This window comes from Notothenia coriiceps, unplaced genomic scaffold, assembly GCF_000735185.1.
Source record: "Notothenia coriiceps isolate Sejong01 unplaced genomic scaffold, NC01 NC01_scaffold00031853, whole genome shotgun sequence".
Classification (NCBI taxonomy): domain Eukaryota; kingdom Metazoa; phylum Chordata; class Actinopteri; order Perciformes; family Nototheniidae; genus Notothenia; species Notothenia coriiceps.
In genome coordinates this window covers 257,929-280,758 of record NW_011364554.1, presented here as the reverse complement: position 1 = coordinate 280,758, position 22,830 = coordinate 257,929, and the positions used below count along the sequence as shown (strand labels likewise).

The 22,830-nt window shown below is 39.2% G+C and overlaps 1 protein-coding gene across 1 annotated transcript in view; it reads left to right on the top strand.

Annotated features, from left to right (window-relative positions):
• Positions 1 to 22,364, top strand: part of crppa (CDP-L-ribitol pyrophosphorylase A) — a 38,466-nt gene extending 16,102 nt beyond the window's left edge. Inside the window, exon 9 of the mRNA XM_010788539.1 lies at positions 21,759 to 22,364. Coding sequence (XP_010786841.1) covers positions 21,759 to 21,863 — 105 coding nt within the window. The 3' untranslated portion in view covers positions 21,864 to 22,364. The remainder of the gene's footprint in view (positions 1 to 21,758) is intronic.
• Positions 22,365 to 22,830: the final 466 nt, after the last annotated feature.

The following is a 22,830-nucleotide window of genomic DNA, read 5'->3' as shown; positions in this document are numbered from 1 at the left end:
ATCTTTCCCCTTCTTTCTTTATGTTTTCCTGAAGTGAGCCCAGAGTTCCTGCGCTGTGAATACATATCTAAGAGAGGCCAAACCAAACAGAATGGAAAACGTCTTTAGGTGTCTTGTTCCAGTGTCATGCTTTTATGCTTAAGGCGAGGTTTCTGTCTTTTATCACATCTTTATACAGTATGTGATTGTGCACACTCACTTGGATGGGTGTGTCTTTTTTATGTGGCAACAGGAATAAATGTTTGTCCACTATTGTGATAAAGGATATCAACTTTTCACCTTCCGCTTTGTGTTTTTTTTTCAACGCCACAGGGATGAAAAGGCTGCAGAGGTGCTTCAGGTGTAAAGCAGATTAATGACTGATCTGTAATTTGAACCTCCACAGTTAAGCTGTGTGTAAAGTGAATCTTCTGCAATGCCTGCCATGTTTGCACAGGAGTCATCAAGGTGGACGCGGTTGAGCTGAAATCCATATAGCTGCTTAGTAAATGTAGGATTATATAAGGTGAACTTATTGATCCAGCACAGTGAGATATGTCAGGATTCATGCTACCAAAGCCGTCAAATTACAACATCAGTGCCAGATGTGCAGGGTTAACCAAAGACAAATGCTGAATATTCATGGTGATGTTGGCCTTAAATATGACATTCATCCTGATTTATGGTCAGGACTGACACAGCAATGTGATAAATTAGGTTTGTTGGCAGGCTCATGGCTTCACAAATCAATTTGTAAAAACCTCTGTAGGGATATCTGAGCAGTTCTGCTTTATTCCCTCCTGCTAAAGAGAACGGTGAGGCTGAAGGATGAGGCCTGGTCTTCTGTGGTCAGTTCGCATTGTTCGTCTTGGGGCCTTGACATCACAGTGATGCCTAATTAAAACAAGATGCTTTCATATTCTTGAGCAACACATGAGATACGCTGCTGGGCCACATGTGAGGTTGATTCCCCTATCAGATGTTGGACATCATGGTTTTTCCATTGAATTATAGAACTGATGCTGTTAATTTGTCATCCTGCCTCAAAAGAGAAAAGGGGAAGGGAGTGAACGGAGATAATGCGTGTTTCAACATGACAAAATGCTTATCGCTGTGAGATAGTGGAACAGAAGAATACAGCCTTGTATAAATCATTGTTAGCTTTTTCGTTATAATGAGGATAATTCTACCCAGATGGCCTTATTCATACTTCCAGAGGTGCCTGCCAACACTGCGCCTGTCAGCCATACAGTAGAAATGAATATTGCACATCAATTCTCAGTTAGTTTTATTTATATTGCCTTAATACAAAATATCTGAGGGCAGACAATAATGCACACATACTGTCGTGAACATGTTCAGGCAATCACTTTGATTATTGAAAGATGAATACATCTGCATGGATTGCTTAAAAACTGATATTTGTTGTACTCTGTGATTTTTGATTTCATTATCACATGAAATACAGCCCTATGAAAACACATTTTAAATAATGGCAAACATTATTAAATAGTCTGCCATAGAACTGAGCGTCGGGCATAACTCAAGCATCTTTGCCATGAAATTAAACACTTGTAACATCCAGAGGGATTATGTCCTTTTCAGAATGGTAGCTCACTTGAGTTGTTTGGCCCACAACAAAACAGCCTGCAATACATTTTCTGTTCCCTGCAAAGAAAGAAATCAAAAAAATATCTTAGCAAGGAAAAACACTGAAAGCATTACATTCTGCTGCTGTTTCCAACATGTGTTCTTCCTGTGACATTCGACAGTGTACATTGTGCATACCACTGCTGCACAATATCAATGTACCAATTTACTATATCCCATTTACTCAATTCATATTTATAAGATTTTGCCTTAAATGCAGTTTTAAAAAGTGTTTTTTCATCTTAAACAAGTTGTAAGTGAATTTCTTTCATGTGGCTTTGTGCACGTGTGTGTGTACAGATTTAAATTGAAAAAGACCAAACTCTATTGCTGTCTCCATACAGTACTGTACAAAGCGGCTCCATGGTCCACGACAATGTTGTGGTTTATCATGTTATCCAACATCGACCAAACAGGTGCAATCAAGTCAGTTTGTCAGTTAAACCTTTTTAAAGATGTATTATTGTAAACAGAGTAATGCCGGATTAAAGGTGAGGTAGGCTATGAACTTTAAAACTAAGTCTCAAAATGACTTCACCACATAACTAACTGTGGAGTTGAGCAGGGTGACGGAGACGCAGAGCAGCATGAGGCAGGGCAACACAACTGTCAGGGAAGTTGGCTAAACTATATTTGAACTGCAGATTTGAACCAAGCGCTGGTACAACCTCCTCTTCTGTTCAGTGTGAATGATTCCTGCCTGACAGCGCTGTCAGCAGCCGTTAGGAGAGGCACTCTGATGTGCGTTAGCTTTTATAACTGTGACCAGGACGTCGCTTTTGCTTTCTCTGACTGTGGACATTTGGTGTTTTCACATCACATAAAAAGCTATTTAAATATGGGCCAGGGAAAACAGTTAGTGTGCCAGTGTCCTGAACTGACACTAACACCAGAGGAGTGAAAAATAATCTTGAGTATTCATATGGATTGTGTTTCAATTCAATTACAATGTGTATGATGCTCTTTCTGAAATGAGGTTTAAAGGGTTTAAAGTCATCACTGTGTAGAAATGAAAAGAACAACCTTTGAGAACATCTTCACTCAGAGGAATTGCTGGATTCACCAACCTTTTTGATATCCAAATGTCCTTATTTCTCTCATACAATTCAAGCCTCTAAAAGTTCAAATGCATGAGCACATGGAATTGTTGTCTTGGTCCCAGAGAGGTTGGGAAAACGTTCCACCTTTTTATCGATGTCTTTTTGGATGAAAAGTGGATTCTCTCAAATGAGGCCTGGCTGTGGTTTCACATTATTCAGACTAACGCTGAACCACTGCTGCACAATACATCCAGCAGCGTGTTGCAGTGCATGCCACTTCACTCCGTACAGAGGAGAGAGTGAAATGGAGTCACGGACAATGAACAGCAGTCTCACTGAAAGGACATGTGATCAAAGCACTTCTCAAGAGCCTTTTTCCGTTTGTGTTGTTACCTCTCTGAGGATGCCTATCAGGTGGGATAATGAGCGAAAACATAAAACCTAAAGAAGTTGGCTGAGGATATACAGACACCGGATCCTCATAAACTGACACGATGTTGTGAATATGTATACGCCATCAGTGTCTGTAGTGGCGATAGGAAATGTCATTTGATCCCTCCTTGCACAGCGTCCTGGCGACTTGTCATCCGCTGAAAAGGGAGTTGTCAAGGTGATATATGGGTGTTGTAATCCCTACAGTGAGAGCCCTGATGTTTACCCAACCCCATATTTCCTCCTCCTCAAAGAGCCCGGTCCGGGAATCCTAAACCTGAGGAGAGATTAGCTGGCCAGGAAGAAAAGAGAGGGAGAGAAAGAAGAGGAGGGAGGGGAAGTAGGAAGAAAAGAGGACTCTATAGGTCTATTCTCCTCCACCTGTTCAGATCTACGTCTGAAAGGCAGACATGTGAAACCGAACACAACCCAGTGAAGCTATTGCTGTGACACACTTGGAGTTGTACCCTCATCGGGTCAAGGGACATCGCCGCTGTGGTTTAAACACACTCCATACTTTTCTCAGGCTTAATCCAACAGTTGTCTTCTTCTGAACTAATGAGTAGTCTTGATCAGCAGGCACAGCTTGAAATGAAAACAAGCAAGGGCCGGAAGGTTGTGCAAAAAGCAATGGCAGAACATTTGATCTGATTCAACACTGATTCATTTCAAGGCGTCACATACAACAAGTCTTAAAGTTAAAAAAATGGACAGAATGATCAGATTGAAGAGTTCACACTAATCTCTGTGAGGAGAAAAGTGAAGGGACATGCATTGTGTCCCATATATCATGCAAATCCATGCAATAGTTTTCTAGACATTCTACTGAAAGTCTCAAATGTCAACCTCATGGTGGTGCCAAAGATATTTGCTAAAACCTTTTGGAGAGATTTCAATGTATAAGTGAAACATCTGACCTGCTGGTGGATCACCAAAGCCAGTATAATTCATCCTTTGTGGACCATGATTATATGTACAACATGTCATAGCAATCCATGGAATAGATTGAAAGTAAATGAACTGACATTTCCATTCCTGGAGCTGGCTAAAAAGAGTGTTAAAGTACGCCAAAGCTTATAAAGTCATAAACAATTAGGTTTGACTGCAAAGTTCCATAACTGAAAGCTGGTCCTTCAGTTGAGTCCCTTTTTAAAATGAATTACACAGTCCTGGAGAAATCCCTAAATGAAGCGCCAAGGGAAAATGATTTCTCCAGAGGTCTTTGTCCACGCTTTCTTCTCACACTATATCTGTCAGTCGACCTACGCAGCTTATCCTGCTCAGGTCCAACTGGGCAGACAGGTGAAACCCAACACATGCAACTGAAGCTTTTGCTGTGACACCCATGTATTCTCACCTTGGCGGGGTCAAGGGAGGTCAGGAGTCCTGCCTTCTCCGCTGTCTCAGCACCCTCCCGACCTTTCTCTGAGTCAATCCAACAATTGTCCGAGGATGAATAAGTTACGGGTGTTATATTTTTTGTGATTAAAGAGTATTAGAACCTTTGACATGGACTGAGAGACTATCATCATTCCAATGTCTAAAAATGAGAAGTTATCTTTTATTATGAGACGAATATGATCACCAAAATTGCTTGCATTGGCTCATTGACTAGATTAGTCTTGGAGCTGAGCGGACACTGTAACTGATAAGGAAAAAACGCTTAACAAAACAAATATTTGACAAGTTCCTTTAGAAAACATTGCAGAAAGCAGCACAGATAAAAAAAAAATGAAATGGAGTTGTTTTGCGTTTTTGGGAGGGCTGACAGATTTGGCTAGTCTTACTATTGATCCACTGCATGTTGCGTCCAACATCCACCCTGAGCCTCCACACAGTTTTCCCCTGCTGTTTGCCTAAGTACTTGTCTTTGGTCTGACAATTATGTCTTTAAACTTTCTGTAAGATCCCCCTGGAAATGTGTATGAGAGCACTTGGCTCCCTTGCTGAAATCATGACATCTCCACACAGACAGAAGCCCGGGGATCACTCCCCTCCTTAGTGATGTATTTGTCGAGTGTTAGGGTCAGAGCCTAGAAGAAACATGCACTGCCGCAACATGTGCAGGATATCAAGCCTGATCTTCCACGCACAGAGCTCTCCAGATGTCTGTCGGTATGTGTGAAACTTGACCGCCAGAGTTTGGCTCAAGGAATTAGACATACCAAAGCGATGTTTACTCAGCTTTGATTTCTGAGATTAAAAAGACCGGTGAGCGCGCTGTTTGGGCTGATGCGACTTGACTCCAGCTCTTATGGACAATTCGGAAATGACATTCCCAGAGAGAATTTGTCTTTCAAACAGACGGTATGTTCTTATGCAGGATTAATGTAAGCCAGCTCTTCACAATTAGTTTGTAAACATTCAATCACTATGAGTAAGGGAAAAACATGCGTGTCTGTTTGTTTTGCCACTTGGTTTGGAGCTGTTTCTGACCACCCACAGCAGTCCTGGTTTGAGTTTTCCTTATATCATGGGTGAGCACGGCTCTGTAGGGATTACGCTTTCATTTAACAGGCCTCATCAAAGATTGTTTTTCTGGCGCTCACCTTCCTGCTCTGCTTCTGCTTTTATTTGCAGGGACCTCTTTGTACACATGCTTGGGTGGGGTGGAAAATAGCTGTGGAATAGCACAAAGTGTATTTAGACAAGGGAAAATACCACCAGATGCCCCAAAATGCTGGTAGAACTTGAGCTAAGGCTGATAAATGTATCTGCTCCTCCAGTTGCTCAGTGGACTTAACAATCAAATTCATTTTTAATAATGGAACATTTTTAAATCTGCATTATCTACATACTGATGATTGGCTGCTCATGGCCACGTTTAGGGACTACCTAAAACCTTTAAAAGAATATTAATGCTTTCTAGAGGTTTCAAAGCCATGGCCAGAGATATGGCCAATTATCTGTTGTGTTGATGGGTAGCTCCATCAATTAACCACGAGCCAAAATGTGTACATCCAACATCAAACTTTAAGTATTATGAAAGTTGCCAAAAAACTATTTATCGTGTAAATCTGATTTAATGAAATGTGCATTGTCTATCTTTAGGCTATAATCTTTACAAAACTGAAATCATGAAAAATAAACGATGTGGATACAAATCAAGCCTCTGCTGCTATACTGAAGTCCCTTAATGCACAACCATGAATCAAGCCCTTGTTTGTTTGGATTATGGCCAAACTTTCGGAACTTTTTTGTAGGTAATAATAACAACCAATTTGCTTGGATGCCGTCAAAGAAACTGAAAAAGGACTGGTGCGTTTTGGGATTCGGGCATCATGGCTAAAATCAAATTTCCTGCTCTGATGGAAACACCTACTGGAGGTTCATAAAGCTTTAAATAACTAGATTGCAAAGTAGGCTTCATGAACTTAAGTCTGGTCTTGTATTTAATGTCTTTAAATGAATAGCACAGTTACGCATTCTCATATGAAAATGATTTTCCTTTACAGTTTCTCGCAACGGTCCCTTTTTTGTTCTCACACTATATCTGTCAAGCCACACGGCCGGCTTTATCCCCCTGATGTTTAGTCTGCGGTACACTGATATTTTGACAGCAGTACAAAAACTCACTGTTGCACCTATGTTTGTATGTTTGGCTTACGGCCTACTGCGATCGCAATCTTGTGCTTGTATTAAGGATGGAAGTGAAGGCACTATGTCTTGCCCAGATTGTGCGCTGCTGATAACCCGGCTTGTAATAAATGTCTTGTTCTGTGAAATACTCTTGCATCTGCACCTGACCTCAGATGGCCTGGGATGTGGACGGTATTTGGCTTCCTTTAGTTTGGTGTAAGTGATACAGTGTGATAAGTAAATGAGGCATCCGTGGAGGGTGTGTGTGCTTTTGGGGCTCCTCCTCACCACATGTGGGATTTGGTATGTCCCAGTTCATAAATCCCACCCATGCCTTCATGCTTTCATACCTCCTCAACTAAAGAGCCATTGTTCTGCTCAATGTTTTGAGGTATGTCTTTCGGTGAGTTGAATTCAAACAAAAGTTGTCTCTCATCAGACAAAAATGTCACTGAGGGGATGCAGTGGAAATACAGACCCCTCGTTGTCCCATTCTTAGCAGAGTTTTCCTTCCCTGAAGAGCAGAAAGGGAAGTTGTACATTTAGAAGTGACTAACAAATTGCTATGTTTGCCCAATCGACGCCCCTAGACAGGATATTTTGGAAACCAGTGTTGAAAGAGGTTTACCAGTGTACCGTGAAAGGGTTGTGTGGCAGCAATTGTTCTCTCAATGGGGTCTGAAAAGCATTTATCAATACAAAAGTTTTCCTATTCTATGGAAAGTCTGAGGGAACTCACTAAAGTAGGGTGGGATACAGACTTTCATTTTCCTACGATCCCTTTCAGATGAAGTGAGGCAGAGTGGGAACGACACAGGTATCTAAAGTACAGACATTCAGGCAATGACACTAAATACCTCAAAACTCAATAAAACATTGTCAGAAGTATGAAATGTTCATGTCTCTGTCGTCTTTGTCAACTTCAGCTCTAAGTCTATTTATGGCTGAACTTACAGTTTAAGCATGATGTATACTCTGAAGGTTGTTTAGTGACAGAGCTCAGTAGGAAATATTAAAACTGACTGGATCCCTGCTGCTCTGAGGTTTTGTTCCTCTGATGACTGCAAATGTTTCTCAGGTGCCAACGAGGCTATTGGTCTTATTTGATTGATCCTGTCACACTTTATACAGTATAAACCCATTATAAAGTGAAGAATGGAAAGTTAACATTTGCAATACTGCACTTAAGTCCTTTTTCCCTATTTTTCAACCGATCTGAAAGAATGCAAATCTCAATGAGTGGAAATAAAAATGTCCACCAAGCAAAACAACTAGCCAACCTTTATCATAAAACGGTTCCAAACGTAATGCTGTACAATTTTGAGGCACTTCTTTATTTTATTTTTATTTTCGCCATTTATTTTTTATTTCCTGTCTTTTTAATTGAATCTTTCTTCAGATCTTACTTGAACACATCTATTAGCACAATAATCTATCAAACTAAAGGTAAACATAACTCAGAAGATACCAAAGGATACCACCTTATTCAGGCCAAACTAGATCATTTCTATGAAATACAAAGAACATTTGACAGTATTTTGCCTTTATTGCACATTTTTCAATTGATATTTTGAACACCATTTTACTATACTCAAGAAAAAGGATTTTCACAGAGCAGAAGAACTTACACTTTATACAATTAATTATTTTAATAATGTAATGAAATACTAAGCACAACACTTGCAATCTGAGTTTATTTTCTAATGTCCTTTCTTTTTTTTAGAAATCAATAACACTTTATTCCTGTCATGAAGGCGGCAATGCTCTTCTTCACAATAAGTACTTTTATGTGTGATATTTCAGGACATTTCTTGGCTAAAACCATTCCACTTCTCATTGTCACATTGACCTTCCTGCTCGTTCATAACGACCGCTTGCCGGGTAGCTCAATATTATCCTAACCCACAGAGCTTTATTTAAAATGTCAGTGAAGAACGTTTCCATCGTTTCTAAAGATACAAAATATGTCAGAATAAACTTTGGGGAAAGTGTTTTTAAAATGATGCGCTAGACCTCTTGGATATTTCCAGCCATCAACAACATGGAGACTTGGGTTTAAAGCTTCCCTCATATATCTCCAATGAAAAGCTGGAACCAGCAAGTAAAGAAACAGTATAATACTGTCAGATTGGCGCAAATAAAACTATCATGAATCTTAGAGCTGCTAAAAAAAAGAAGAAGGGTGACATTCAATGGTAAGAAGTTAAAGATTAAAATGTAGACTTGTATTTTAATTGTATAACTCAACTCAACTTAAGTCATTCTTCCACCATTTCTCATTTTATTAAATTAATCTCTTTAATATTTGGTTCTATAATCGGACTTGAACCGGTCAGTAATCGGACCTGTTGCCCTCTTTTCTCCTTGCAGTTTAGCCTCAAGCTACTGTCATGATACACAGAGGGGAGTGAGGGCAGCAGGAGCACAATACCTACTCGGGGACGAGCTGTCAGAAGCCCTGAAAGACTATCCGACCCCAGACCAAAAGACTGGGTGTTTTTAGCAGTATTGTATCTCTGGCATTCTACACGCGGGTCATTTAGGGAGAGTTTCTACAAGCAATTACTCCATCCATTATAGGTGCTGAAAAGAAATGCTCTGTGAAGTTCAAATTAGTTGCGTTTAGCTTAAGGAGTCCTAGAGTGGGTAATGCTGTCTGACCTTGTTGCTAATAATGATACTGCCCTCAAGTGGATACTACAACTGTCGGGACTGCAACACCTTCCTTTCACAGGCGAGAATACAGTGACACTTAAAGAGGCCATAAACATTTCTAAATGTTCTTGGCCACCTTGGTTATGGTAGCTGGTGTGACTCTTACAACTCTTTCCAGTTCTCTTGGCTGGGGTCCTTCGCCAAGCTTTTCCGTAAGCTGTTTTTCAATTAGGACCCAGCGCTCTTGGCATTTCATGAAGGGAAAAGAAGTGGAAGCCCTTAGCAGCAGCAGGAGCAGCAGCAGCAGCAGTCCTCAGGGCTGGGGATCTCGGAGGAATGACAGAGGCATACAAATTGTCTCAGTTAAAGGTCCTAATTGCCTGAAACCTTTAGGCTTCAAAGCAGGCTCTTCTTGTGTGGCAGAAGTACTGCTGCGCGCTTCTCTCAGAAGGAAAGGTTGATTGCATCTGTGGCATTTAAGAGTAGGGAGTTTGAGGATTGCTTATTGTGTGGTCCGCTGATACTCTCCCCCCTCGTTCTTCCCCCGTTTGCTCTGCGTTTCAAAGAACTGTCGCCTCACCGCTTGTCAAAACCCTCCCTTTAAACAGTAAGCAAAAATAGAAGCTAATGATTGAAGTTCCATTCAGTACACTTGCGGTCGCAGTATTGAATAACAAGGCTGTTGCATGTGTTTTTGCATTCATACACATGGGAGTGATTTAAAGCATTTTGCTTTTACTTACTGCCCAGTAGAATTATATTATATTGCATTGTCTATGTTTTAAAACAATGCTGTCACTACATTTTAGAGTATGACTTGTCTTCTTGAATACATTGTACGTTCGTGGTCCACAAAGGAAAAATAAAAGTCTAAACAAACCTGAAGTCTGCAGACCTCTCTCCAACTATGACTTGTATCTTATGGAATTTTCCCCTTGGTACCCATTCATTGTTTGCTAACAGTCTATATATATAAAGCTACATAAATGTCATCTCGGCCACTAAGGGATTGGACACATCAGTAATCGATGTAACAGAGGCTCTGCTGTCAGTGGAAACAAAGTGTTGTGTTAAAAATGTAAATGTCTCTTTTCCATTAAATGTGACATAATTACTGATGATAGTCCTTCCACTAATGTGAATAAATGATGATACTTTTGGCCGGGAGTTGAAGTCTGGAAGGTGGAAAGTGGGGTTCCATTATGTATAATAATAATAATAATAATAGTAAAGTGAATCTTGGGAACTTTAATAATAGAATCAAATAAAATACCCTCCTGTGACTGCACATAGCTCATGAGGTACTTTCTGACTTTGGAACAAACAGTATGAATATTAGTTTGGCTCTGTAAACAGGTGAAGAATGCCTATTGCTCATCGGACAAATCTGTTTGTGGTCGTGATCTCCAAGACTGAGTTAAGCTTCTTCTTCATGTTTTATTTCATGTCTGTCAAAACAACCAGCCATGTTTGTTTTAACGCTGCCCTAGCTGGAAATAGTCAGACTTGTGCGCACGCTAGCTCCATTTCCATATTCTGCTGGAAAAGACACCAGGACAGAGTCAGTGGAAATGCTGGAGGACATGAGATCTGATGATGACGATGATGAAAAAAAAAATCTGGAGACAGACAAATCCCTCCAGGATCTCATGCCTAGTGCACATGTACGAGTAAAAACCCAGTCTGTCTGTCGTATGCGTGCCTACTCTCTTATCTGTGTAAACCATAGACTGTATATGTAAACACATGCATTCCCTCTCATGGATATTAGCGTACTCATAACAATGAGCCAGCGTGCTGCTCATTATCCAGCTGCTTTATTCCTCCTGGATGGTCTTTAGTGGAAAGAGGAGACGCGAGCTCAACGGGGCACCACGCGAGCTCAACGGGGCACCACGCGAGCTCAAGGGGCACCACCCCCGCCAGCGGGTCAGGAGAGGTACCAGCTCTCGTCTGTCATGACTTAATTACTGGTTATCTTTTCCGGGACGACAATCAATCAGTTAACATGCTACTCACACTAAAGCTATATAGATTTCAGCCTTAAAGCAGTTAGATATGCAAATGTCTCAGAGTTTGTTCCTGTTAAGAAATCCTACCCTTTTGTTTTGCTTTTTTTTTTACGCATTTGAGTGGCAGTTGTGACTACTCAAAGCTCCGCCACGAGTCAATGAAGAGCTCAGGTCGTATTTGTGTTCTACTGTGCAGGCCACTACTTGATTTAATAATGCTGTTTTATGAAGCATGATTCATATTTCAAAGGCTGCATATTTGGAGTGGAAATAATTCAACACTAGAGCTTAGACAGGCTTAAAACTTTGATCTTCCTTCTTTTCTTTTTCTTATTTTCTCATATGCAAATGTAAGTGTTTTTCTGTTCTGCCTATAAGCAAAACAGACCAGTCTATAACAGAGCCATTTGCTGTGGTTTGATGACTGTCTTCAATATGCCCGAGACACCAGAGTCCTGTACTACAAATCCAGTTCAGCCACATAGCTGCACCTGCAAGGTGAATACAGCTGGTCAAAGAAAAAGTGTTTGAATGCGTACATTAACAGGTTTATGATATCACTGCCCCGTCCAAGACACCATCTGACTTTAATTACATTTGACTCGAGTGTTTCCTCAACTTAATGTGTTGCTTAAAATAATACTTCTGCATACAGTATGTGACACTGTGAGTGTTGCACGGCCAGATACGGCTCAAGAAGCTGACTCAGATAAGGAATTATATGATACATTATGATGTGATGTGAATAATAATGAGACACATCGACATCTGCACTCACAGTGCCGCGGACTGTACGTAATGTTACTTTGATCCGGTTACTTATGTTGTGGCAGATATTTAAGTAAGCTTTCTTAACGCTAATGTTATAATAGTCAGATTGCTCTGAAGATGGGAGGTGATATTCTATTAATGTTCACGTTCACAGTCAGTTGATTTTTGCCGGCCGTCTTTCCTGCAACGGCAGTTTTTCTGTATTTCCTTTATCCTGTAATATGACTTGATCGCTTTAAACTCCGCACACTGAGCTCTGATTGGTCAGCAGGCAGTGCTTTCACTGAGTTGATCTCTTATCCTGGAACCTAACCTGCTCCGGGGCAGGTTAGCCACACAGCATAAGTTACCATGGAGATCTAGCCCGGTAAGAAGAGAACCAGCGTCGTAGGACCGGAAACCCAGAATTTTCCCTGAAGTTAGCTCGCTAAGCGAAAATCCGGCTTCGTAGAGGCCTCTGGAGTTCTCGTGACTTTCCCATCGAACTTGTCAATGCACTTGGGTAGTAACAGACCAGTGATCACGCTCATCACATTTATCTTCCCCGCTGCCTTTGAGCTCCTCTGAACACATGTAACATCTCAAATACTTTTCGTGCAAAGATGTAATTGCTTTTAGATAACAATTGGAGGAATGCTTTGATCTGATTGCTTATGGTGTAAACAATGAACGATGCTATTAGATTTGTACTTGGATCTTTGATTTCTAGGAGCTCCTGGCTAATCATTGATGGAGCTGCACATACAGGACATGTGAAAAATGTTGTGCTATCAGCTGCTCTCTGCTGACTGCTTACAGATGTTGTGATTAAACCACAGAACAATGACTTGCGTACGATCGTACAACCCCCCCCAGAAAAACATAAAAGCCCCACCGTTTTTCTTTCCCTTTGATTCTTCAAAGATTTATCCAATCTTAGATCTAAAAGCATATTAAGGAAAGTTTGTTGAAGCTGACACAGAATGCCTCTGGAGCTCATTCAAAACTATCATATTTGGATTTCATCATTTCTTTTTTGACTCTCTTTAATCAATGAGGAGGTTGGAGTTGCTGATCTGTACCCCAATCCCCCCTTCAGTTGGTTTAGTGTGGAAAATTCATGTCATCTGACTCCCCCCTCGCTGGTTTTGATTAGAGAGGAGCACTCGGAGCTCTGATGCCGGGTCCCTCGCTCCCATTAACCACGGTCAGGCCCGATTCCACGCTCATCGCTCTCACACCTCGTCACATTCCCGTCCAGATCCTGAACAAACTGTGCTGAGAGGAGCTGGCCGGTGAAGCTAGGCATTGAGATAAAGAACAGAGTAAAAGAAAGCTTATTTTTCTCCTGTTGATCTTTCACTCAGCTCCAAATGTGTTTAACTGCTGACACATAGTTGTAACGCTAAATGCCTTTGGAAGCCAGGTCTGAATGTTAAACGGGAAGCTCCAGATCACAAATCATGTTTTTTTGTCATTTAAGTGGGAAATGTTTTTAATATAGTTTTATGTTCCTCTTTGTGGATGCTAGGAAATTAAAAGCTTTGTGCAAAGCCATATTAAATAGTTTGATATCCCTCCAAGCTAACCTGCCCTTTGAGAGCTGGCTGATGAAGTTGGTTATAAACCCAAAACAGAAAGGGTTATTTGACAATAAATTAATTCACTTCAGATCCAATTCTGTTTTAAAGGATATTACGATTTATTACAACTTGGATCCTTTGTTTTTGGCTGTTTGATTACATTATACTTTCCAAAGTTGAAGGCCTTTTTCACAACAGACATTTAGATTTCTCTTGGCAGAACAAGTCATAAAAGCTTACTTCATATTAGGTGTTGCAGTTGTGAATCCTTGCTTACTTCAACACTGAAAAGAACAATCGTTAATGTCATTAGTAACACGTACGCACTTCCTGTGTGACTTGGCCCTGAAGTCTTTTGCCAAAAATGTAAGATTATGAAAATATTTTGACAAAAGAAAAGTTTTACAGGTGGTTAAGAAAGAGAAAAGAACTGTCAAATTATTTCCTGAAAAAACCCTCACAGTTCAGTCTACCTGCATCACATCTGAACTTACATCATTTGATGTGCAGATTCAAACATTTAAGATAAGATGGACTTTTATTAATCCCTCGTGGGGAAATTGTTTCTCTGCATTTGACCCATCCTAGCGTTAGGAGCAGTGTGCTGCCATTTTGAACGGCGCCCGGGGAGCAGTGCCTTGCTCAGGGACACCTCGGTCTTGCCGGGACTTGAACTGGTGACCTTCCAGTTGCCAAGCCAACTCCCTATCGACTTCGCCACCACCTCCCCAAATTGAAATTGAAATGCCCTAAATTCAATAGTGAACATGCCACCATATTGATTTTAAATGTATCGCGTGCTGTGCAAAAACTAAAATATTGGCAGGCATAGCAACAGTAACTAAGGGAAGGTAGGTCTTACTAACCAATCAGGTTGGCCAAAACTATAAAAGTAAGATCCAGGATATACAAACATAGACTTATTCTTATTGCAGGAACCAAACTGTCCCAGGCCTTTATTTGTTCTCTTTTCTGTAGTTAAACATCCTTATTTGTGTTCTCAGTTTTATATAATATACCTTTTTTAAACGTTTCTAGAATTGATTTTTTTACATGCATGCATGCTGCTAAATCAAAAGCAGTGTCATAAGGTTTTTGAAAGTGCACGATGGATGAATGTAGAAGACCAGGTAGAGCATGAAGCATAAATCTACATGAGGAACAAGTTAGCTCCTTTTGCTTCAGTGCCTTTAATAATATGAACATCAGGTCATTTTGAGGCCTCATCAAGAAACTAAATCAAAGCAGGAAGTTGCCGTACACTGAGGAATGGAGTTAGGGAGTGAAAATCATTAAAAGTCCATTTTGCAGGCAGTTTCCAGAACAAAAATAAGAAGAAATAGATAAAGAAAAGAGGAATCACCGAAGTAAAAACAACCACGCCACTGGAGTTGGGCAGTAAATGATACGCACTGACTGAATGAGAGAACGTTTGGTCTCTCCGTGTGGTTTAGCATAGATCTGTCTGTAGGCCTTATTGGTTCACAAGCTTCAGAGGACTTGAAATCAACACAAATTTGTGGTGTTTAATTCTGTGGAGTTGTTTATCTTTGTTTGATTTGAAAGAACAGAAGTCACGGAAGATCCTCCACCAGATTTTGTTATCCTTACAATCAAACTAAATGTGATGAATTTTGATTGTTATTCATTATATGCTGTGTTTATTTGTCTTCACAGCTGACTCCAACTAGATTCTCCTCGATGAGGACAAACATTTTAGGATTGTTAAATCCAGAAAACAGCCAGCGTTATGGCAACATTTGTTTTAGTAAATACTTGTAGTTAGTAAATTCAATCATTAAGTATAATTCTGAAATCGACCATTATGCATAATAATTACTTATACTTTTGTAATTTCTTTGACTTAAGTAAGAGTTTGAAGGCAGGACTATTACCTGAGTAATTCTTCATTGTGGTATCGCTACTTATACTTAGTACACAATAACATAATACTCAGGTAAAGGTAAAATATCTGAGTACATCTTCGACCACCACAACCCAATGATGGTGTATCTCCTTCACATCAGGCCTATTCCTTACTTTTGCCATTCCTATAAGTGGAACAACCTTTAAATTCCAGCCGGTTTGAACTGGCTGCTAACACTCACTAGATGCTGCTGGCGGTCCTGCTGGTTTACAAACATTAGGATGACTCAGATGGAGCCGTTACTAGTGGGAGGAAAGATAAACGTGAACAAATGTGAATCTGCTCTGGGATTTGTTGTTCTTATTCCAGGATCCTCTTTCTTTTTTTTAACCTTTATTTAACCAGATAAAAGCATTGAGATAGAATCTCATTTGCAATGCTGACCTGGCCAAGAAGGCAGCAACGTTACACATAACACATAACACAAACATATAAAATACAGAGAACATAACTAAGAAAACAAAAGACAAAAAAGCAGTCACTACATTGTGCACATTAGGACAGTAAGAAAGGTGCACTACTTATTACTGCAAGAGCAGCTGGTGGTAAGGACTTCAGACAACTTCAATTTAAAACATGCTATTGAGACAAGTGCCGTCAGTTTGAGGCGTGATTGAAGGTCATTCCAAGACCAAGGACCATAATAAAAAAGACTCCTTTTCCCAGCCTCAGTCTGCACAGCAGGAACCTGGAACCCTATCCAGGCACTGGATCTGAGGTTGTAAGAGTCACAAACTGGAGCAAATCTGGCACATATGTACNTCCACTGCAGCCTGTCGCATCCTCAACCCCCCCTCCGCCCCCCTGCAGCAACTCTATATCCACCAGTTAAAGGAAATAGAACTAATGTGTTGTGTTATATTAGCTGTACAATTACCACATATGGTGTTCTTAGTTTCCATACCTCCTGTGTTTTACGAGCGACTTATCAAGTCTTGGCAAACGGCATAAAACACGATTAAACCTGATATAAAACCATGCTCATATCTACAGCCTATAGAAATGCAAAACGGCGTCAGTTTAGACGTTATTCTGTCCTCCTGCTTACCGCATCATTTATGAGAAAACATTTCATAACATTAACACAACATATTCGAGGTGGTTTTAAATAACATATCCGTATTTATTTATTTCTCCAAGTTATGTTTTTGTGTGCACTGAGGAGTCTCAAACAGGCGTTTGTTAAATCATTTTAAGATTGACCTTAATCAATTTGTGAAAATGAATTCTTCATATATGATAAATGAGAGGTAACATTTTATTTATTTTTATTTATTATTTCCACATATTTCTCCATTCTTCCTTCTGCCAGTTTCTCGTCTCTCCTGTTTTTGTGCTTAGTGCGTACGCATGGGTGGGAGTTTGCGTGGAGGACCGCACATTTTCCCGTCAAGTTAGTATTTTATAAATCGCAAACATTGCGTAGAAACTGACGTACGCCATTTTTGGAGCGTATATCCCTTTTATAAATTAAGCCCCTGAGCGCACACAAACACTCACAGCTGAAGTAAGTAAAGTAAAATAAGTAAAAACAATAAGTGTAAAATAGTGTGGCTTGATATTGAGTAAGAAAAAGGTTTATTATAACTCTGTGCGGAGAGCATTTCTCTGCGATCCCAACGTAGTAGCCCGAAAAAAGCTTACCCATTTAAACAGTCGTGGTAGATACCTTGTTTGTTTTANCCATGAATTCATTACATGACATGATACATTACATTACGATGACATGATACATTCATTACATGACATGCATAATTACATTACCATTACATTACATGACATGTAGCATTACATGACATTACATTACATGCCATGATACATTACATTTACATGACATGTATATATTACATGACAATGATACATTACATGACATGATACATTACATTACATTACATTACTTACAGGATCATTACATTACATGATAATACATTACATACATTACATGACATGATCATTACATTCCATGACCATGATATATTACCATGCATGATTACATTCATGACTATGGACGACTTACATTAGTTACATGACATGATACATTACATGACATGGATACATTACAGGCTTTACATTACATGACATGATAATATTACATTACATGATACATACATTACATTACATTACATGAATCATGATACATTACTATACATGACATGATACATTACATTACAGTTACATTACATGACATTGATACATTACATGACATGATACATTACATTACCATGATACCATTAACATGACATGATACATTACATTACATTTACATTACATGACATGATACATTACATGACATGATCATTACATTACATGTATACATTACATGACATGATACATTCTTACATTACATTACGATGACATGATACTTAACATGACATGGATTACAATTACCATTACATGATACATTACATGACATTAACCATTACCATGACATGATGATATTACATTACATGATACATTACACTTACATTACCTTACATTACATGACATGATTATATTACATTACATGTAACATTAACATTACATTCATTACATTACATGACATGATTACATTACATTACATTCATTACATGACTGATACATTACATGACATGATACTTACATTACCATGACATGATACATTACATGACATGACATGATACTTTACATGACATGATACCATTACATTACATGACATGATCATTCTCCATGTAGAAGATCATTTACATCACATGACTTGTTCATTACTTTCGATGACATGATACATTACATTACATGATACAGACTGCATTACTTTCTTTACACTCTACCCAGTGGCATGATTCATTACAGCTGACCCTGAATACATCTCCACTTTACAGGTGGTGATGATACATTGTGCAGCTGACATGTACATTACATTACATGATACATTCATCCGACAATTACATTAACATGACATGATTTTCTCTTTTGTTACTTTACATTACATGATACAGTACATTTTTCTTACATAAGATTGCGTGAGCATGATACATTCATTACATGACATGATACGGCATTATATGTCATTACATACATTAATTCATTACATTACATGATACATTAGAGTACATGATACATTACATTACATATTACATTACCGTGGCCAAAGTGATTCATTACATGACTGTGCTCCATTACATTTACATGAAGTGTGTGTACAGTGAGTACATTACATGATGTACGTTAATTACATGATACCCTGCCATGACAGCTGACATTACATATGACATGACTGAACTCACTGTTAAAGCAGAGATTTACCATTGACTATGACCAGCTACCTTTACAGATGACAGGTTGATACATTATCATGACATGATTACCATACATGACAATGATTACATTACATGCAAAGATCACTTACATTACACTGTTATCAGTACACCCTGACAGTTGCGTACATCAACATTACCATCCATTTACCTTACATTACGTCAATGACATGATACATTACATGACATGATACATTACCATACATGATACATACATTACATACATTACATTACATGACATGACTACATTACGTGACATGATACATTACTACATGAATACATTACATGTCACGCATTACATGACATGATACATTACCATTACATGACATTACATTACATTACTTACATGATACCTTAAAATACATTACATTACATTACATGTTACTTGTTGACGCTTTTATCCAAAGCGACTGTACATACCAATACTGTGGACAATCCCCACAGGAGCAATTTGGGGTGAAGTGCCTCAGGGACACAACGACATGCTGACTGCAGTGGGGGGTTTGAACCTGTGACCCCCTGATCAACTACCGCGCTATCCCACTGCACCACCGCTAGGGCTGCACGATTTTGGGAAAAAATCTAATTGCGATTTTTCTGACAGATATTGTGATTCGATTTGCGATATTTGTTTTTAAGCGACCCAACGGAAGTTTATTGTAAAATGCGGGCCATATCCTCCGGCTAGGAAGGTCGCATCAACATGCTCCCGTCCTCTAGGCACCCCGCAGCCCCGAGCTACGAGTGAAATAACTAAACTTACATGGAAACTTCCGTTGGGTTGCTTTAAACTCAAGCTTCAGTCAAGATTCTCCCTGTAATAGGAACATGTGATGGAGCATTACTAACCTGACTCAGACCGGGGTTCACCAAACCATCTAGGAAAGCTCCCTTGGATCCATTTGGAAAGGGCAGGCACTTTCAAAAACACTTGGAGGTGATTGGATCAATCTGTCTATCACCTTCTATCATCATGCTGTGATTAACAGTTCTGATGATTGAGCTTAGACAACTCTGACTGGAATAACAATGGCTGGTACATGTGGAGCCCAGCACTTCTGATTGGTGTGGGATGACTGACACACAGAAGAAAAAAAAAAAAAATTGTAAAGATTTTTTTTTTTTTAAATTGTAAAAAAAAAAAAATGTTTAAGAAATCGCAGCTTTGTGATTTAATTATCGCATCATTTAAAATCGTGATTTCGATTAAAATCGATTAATCGTTCAGCCTAGCACGCCTCCGTATCACATAGGATTAATACTGTATTATAGTTATTTTCAAGCAGTCATCTGTTTCTCATCATTCATATCTGTATTAATACACATATCTTGTAATATACACATTTTAATATATTATTTAATTGTGTTTTTTTCATATTTATACTTTAACTTGTTTTCTTTATATACACGCTTTATTATTTTTTTTCATCTTTTATTGCACAGTTTTACTTTTTTAATATTTGTATGTGTCATATTAATATTTTGTATTTGTATTTATACTTTTATTCATGTTTTTATTGCATTTGTGTACTCCTTAGTTTATATACTGTACATATATTTATTTCTATTTCTTGAATTATTTATTTATTGCACATTTAACATCTTGTGTTAATATAAATAATTGGGCACCACTTTACAATAAGACTACCTTATAAAGGCTTTACGAATAGTTTTAATTAATTAATTAATTAGGTTGTGAACACTTTATAAATCATTAATAAGCTTTTATAAGACATGAGATAAACAGACTGTGACCGGTTGCTTGCCAAATAGTGAGCCACACATTTATCTGTACTGCTAAGCCTATTGGCTACTTTTATTTAACCTTTATTTAACCAGATAAAAAGCATTGAGATCAAATCTAATTTACAATGCTCACCTGGCCAAGAAGGCAGCAACGTTACGCATAACACAGACATATCAAATACAGAGAACACTAAGTAAACAAAAGACGAAAAGCAGTCACTACATTGTGCACATTTGGGACAGTAAGAAAGGGACACTACTTATTACTGAAGAGCAGCTGGTGGTAAGGACCTCAGACAACTTCAATTTAAAACATGCTATTGAGACAAGTGCCCTCAGTTTGAGGCTTGATTGAAGGTCATTCCAAGACCAAGGACCATAATAAAAAAGACTTCTAGCCTCAGTCCGCACGGCAGGAACCTGGAACCGTATCCAGGCACTGGATCTGAGGTTGTAAGAGTCACAAACTGGAACAAATCTGGCACAAATATGTACAGTGGAAGCTTACCTAAAATGGCTTTATACATTAATAAAAACCAATGCTGCATCCTACGCATACTAAGTGAGGACCATCCAGTTAGGCTATACAGTGTGCAATGATGAGTCCTATAGGGTGCATTTGATATATATCGCAGTGCAGCATGGTAGAGTGGGTCAAGTTTGGCCAAAACAGTGGGACAGGCAAATCTATCAACGGTATCACCGTAGTCCAGCTGGGACAGGAATAAGCCAGAGACCAACCTTTTACAGGATGAAGTTGAAAAACAACATTTAAGTCTGAAAAGGAAGCCAAGAGTGAATTTCAATTTCTTTGTTAGAACTTCAATGTGGTGTTTGAAGTTCAGATTACTGTCCAACCAAAAGCCCAGATATTTGTATGTATCAACAAACTCAACAGAGACACCATCAAGGGTGTCAATGGAGAGGCAAGAGGACGCTGACTTGGGAGCAAAAAGCATTGCTTTGGTTTTCTTACTGTTCAAAAGCAGTTTGGTATCAAGAAGTGCATGCTGCAGCGTGATAAGATCAGATTTTAAATCCTCTACTACTGAGCTCACGAGTCTGTCATTTGATGTCATTTACCAGAGGCCCTCCCTGTCTCTCCTCCCTCCCTTCCTCCCTCTCTCTCTCAGGACACCCAGCGTTGGGAGAGGTCCGTGTCGAGGGTCGCTGAGATCACGTCAGCCCTGATCCGGGACAGGAGCCCCGCCCTGGTGGGACAGCTTCTGCAGGCATGAAGGGAAGCAGCATGGACAGAAAACCCCCTCACCATGACTCATGAACACAGCAGGGATAAGACAGTTGGCTTTATTTTAGCCTTCTTTACCAATTACAGAGAGTTTAAAGGGATACTCCCACCATTAAGTACAGCTGTTTCACAAAGCATGGGGACTTTCAGGACCACCTTAAAAGAGAAATGACAAAATTGAAGCAGAACAGTCCTAAGTGTGGGTCCCTTGGCTCGAGGGTCTAGAGACCATGTTTTTATAATCACCAGAAAGTGGAAAAATGATGTTTGTATGCAGTGTTCACAGAAGGCTTTAATGCAACCTGTGCCTCTTCAAGTTAAGAGAATGTGAAGTGTTTGGAGTTAATCTACTGTATTGTGACATAACTACTGCTTGTACCACTGGATAAAGTTGCTCATGACTGACACTAATATGTTATAAAATGGTTTGTATATATTTTTACTCCATAAAATCTGCTTATTTAAAACAATAAACAGTTGTTATTAATTACTCTAATGGTGGCTTTGTATTCATGGTGGTAGGACCCTTAAATCAAAGCAACTATGTGGAATACAGCCAAACTTATTTTCATAATTTACACCTGTGCTCTTCCTCATTTGACAATTAAAATTACTTTTGTAAACATTTGCTCTCAACTTAAACTTTGTTTTTTGTGAATGAGGCTCTGGACTTATTCCAGTGATGCCTCTCCTCTCCTTTTGTGAGTTGCCCTCCTCTGGAGATCACCTGACCATTCTCCTGTCTCTGCTGACCCTCATCATCTTCATCCTCATCAGTCTCATTACACACAGACGACAGCTTTCAGTCACTCTGCTAGGTGATTTATTCTGCTAAGCTGCTACAGCCAAATATCTTACTTACCTTTACTTACTAGAAATCTTCTTGCATATACTTTCTTGCCTTCTTAGTTTGTCATGGCCAAAACCAACAACAGCAATAGTTATCTAATGTTAAA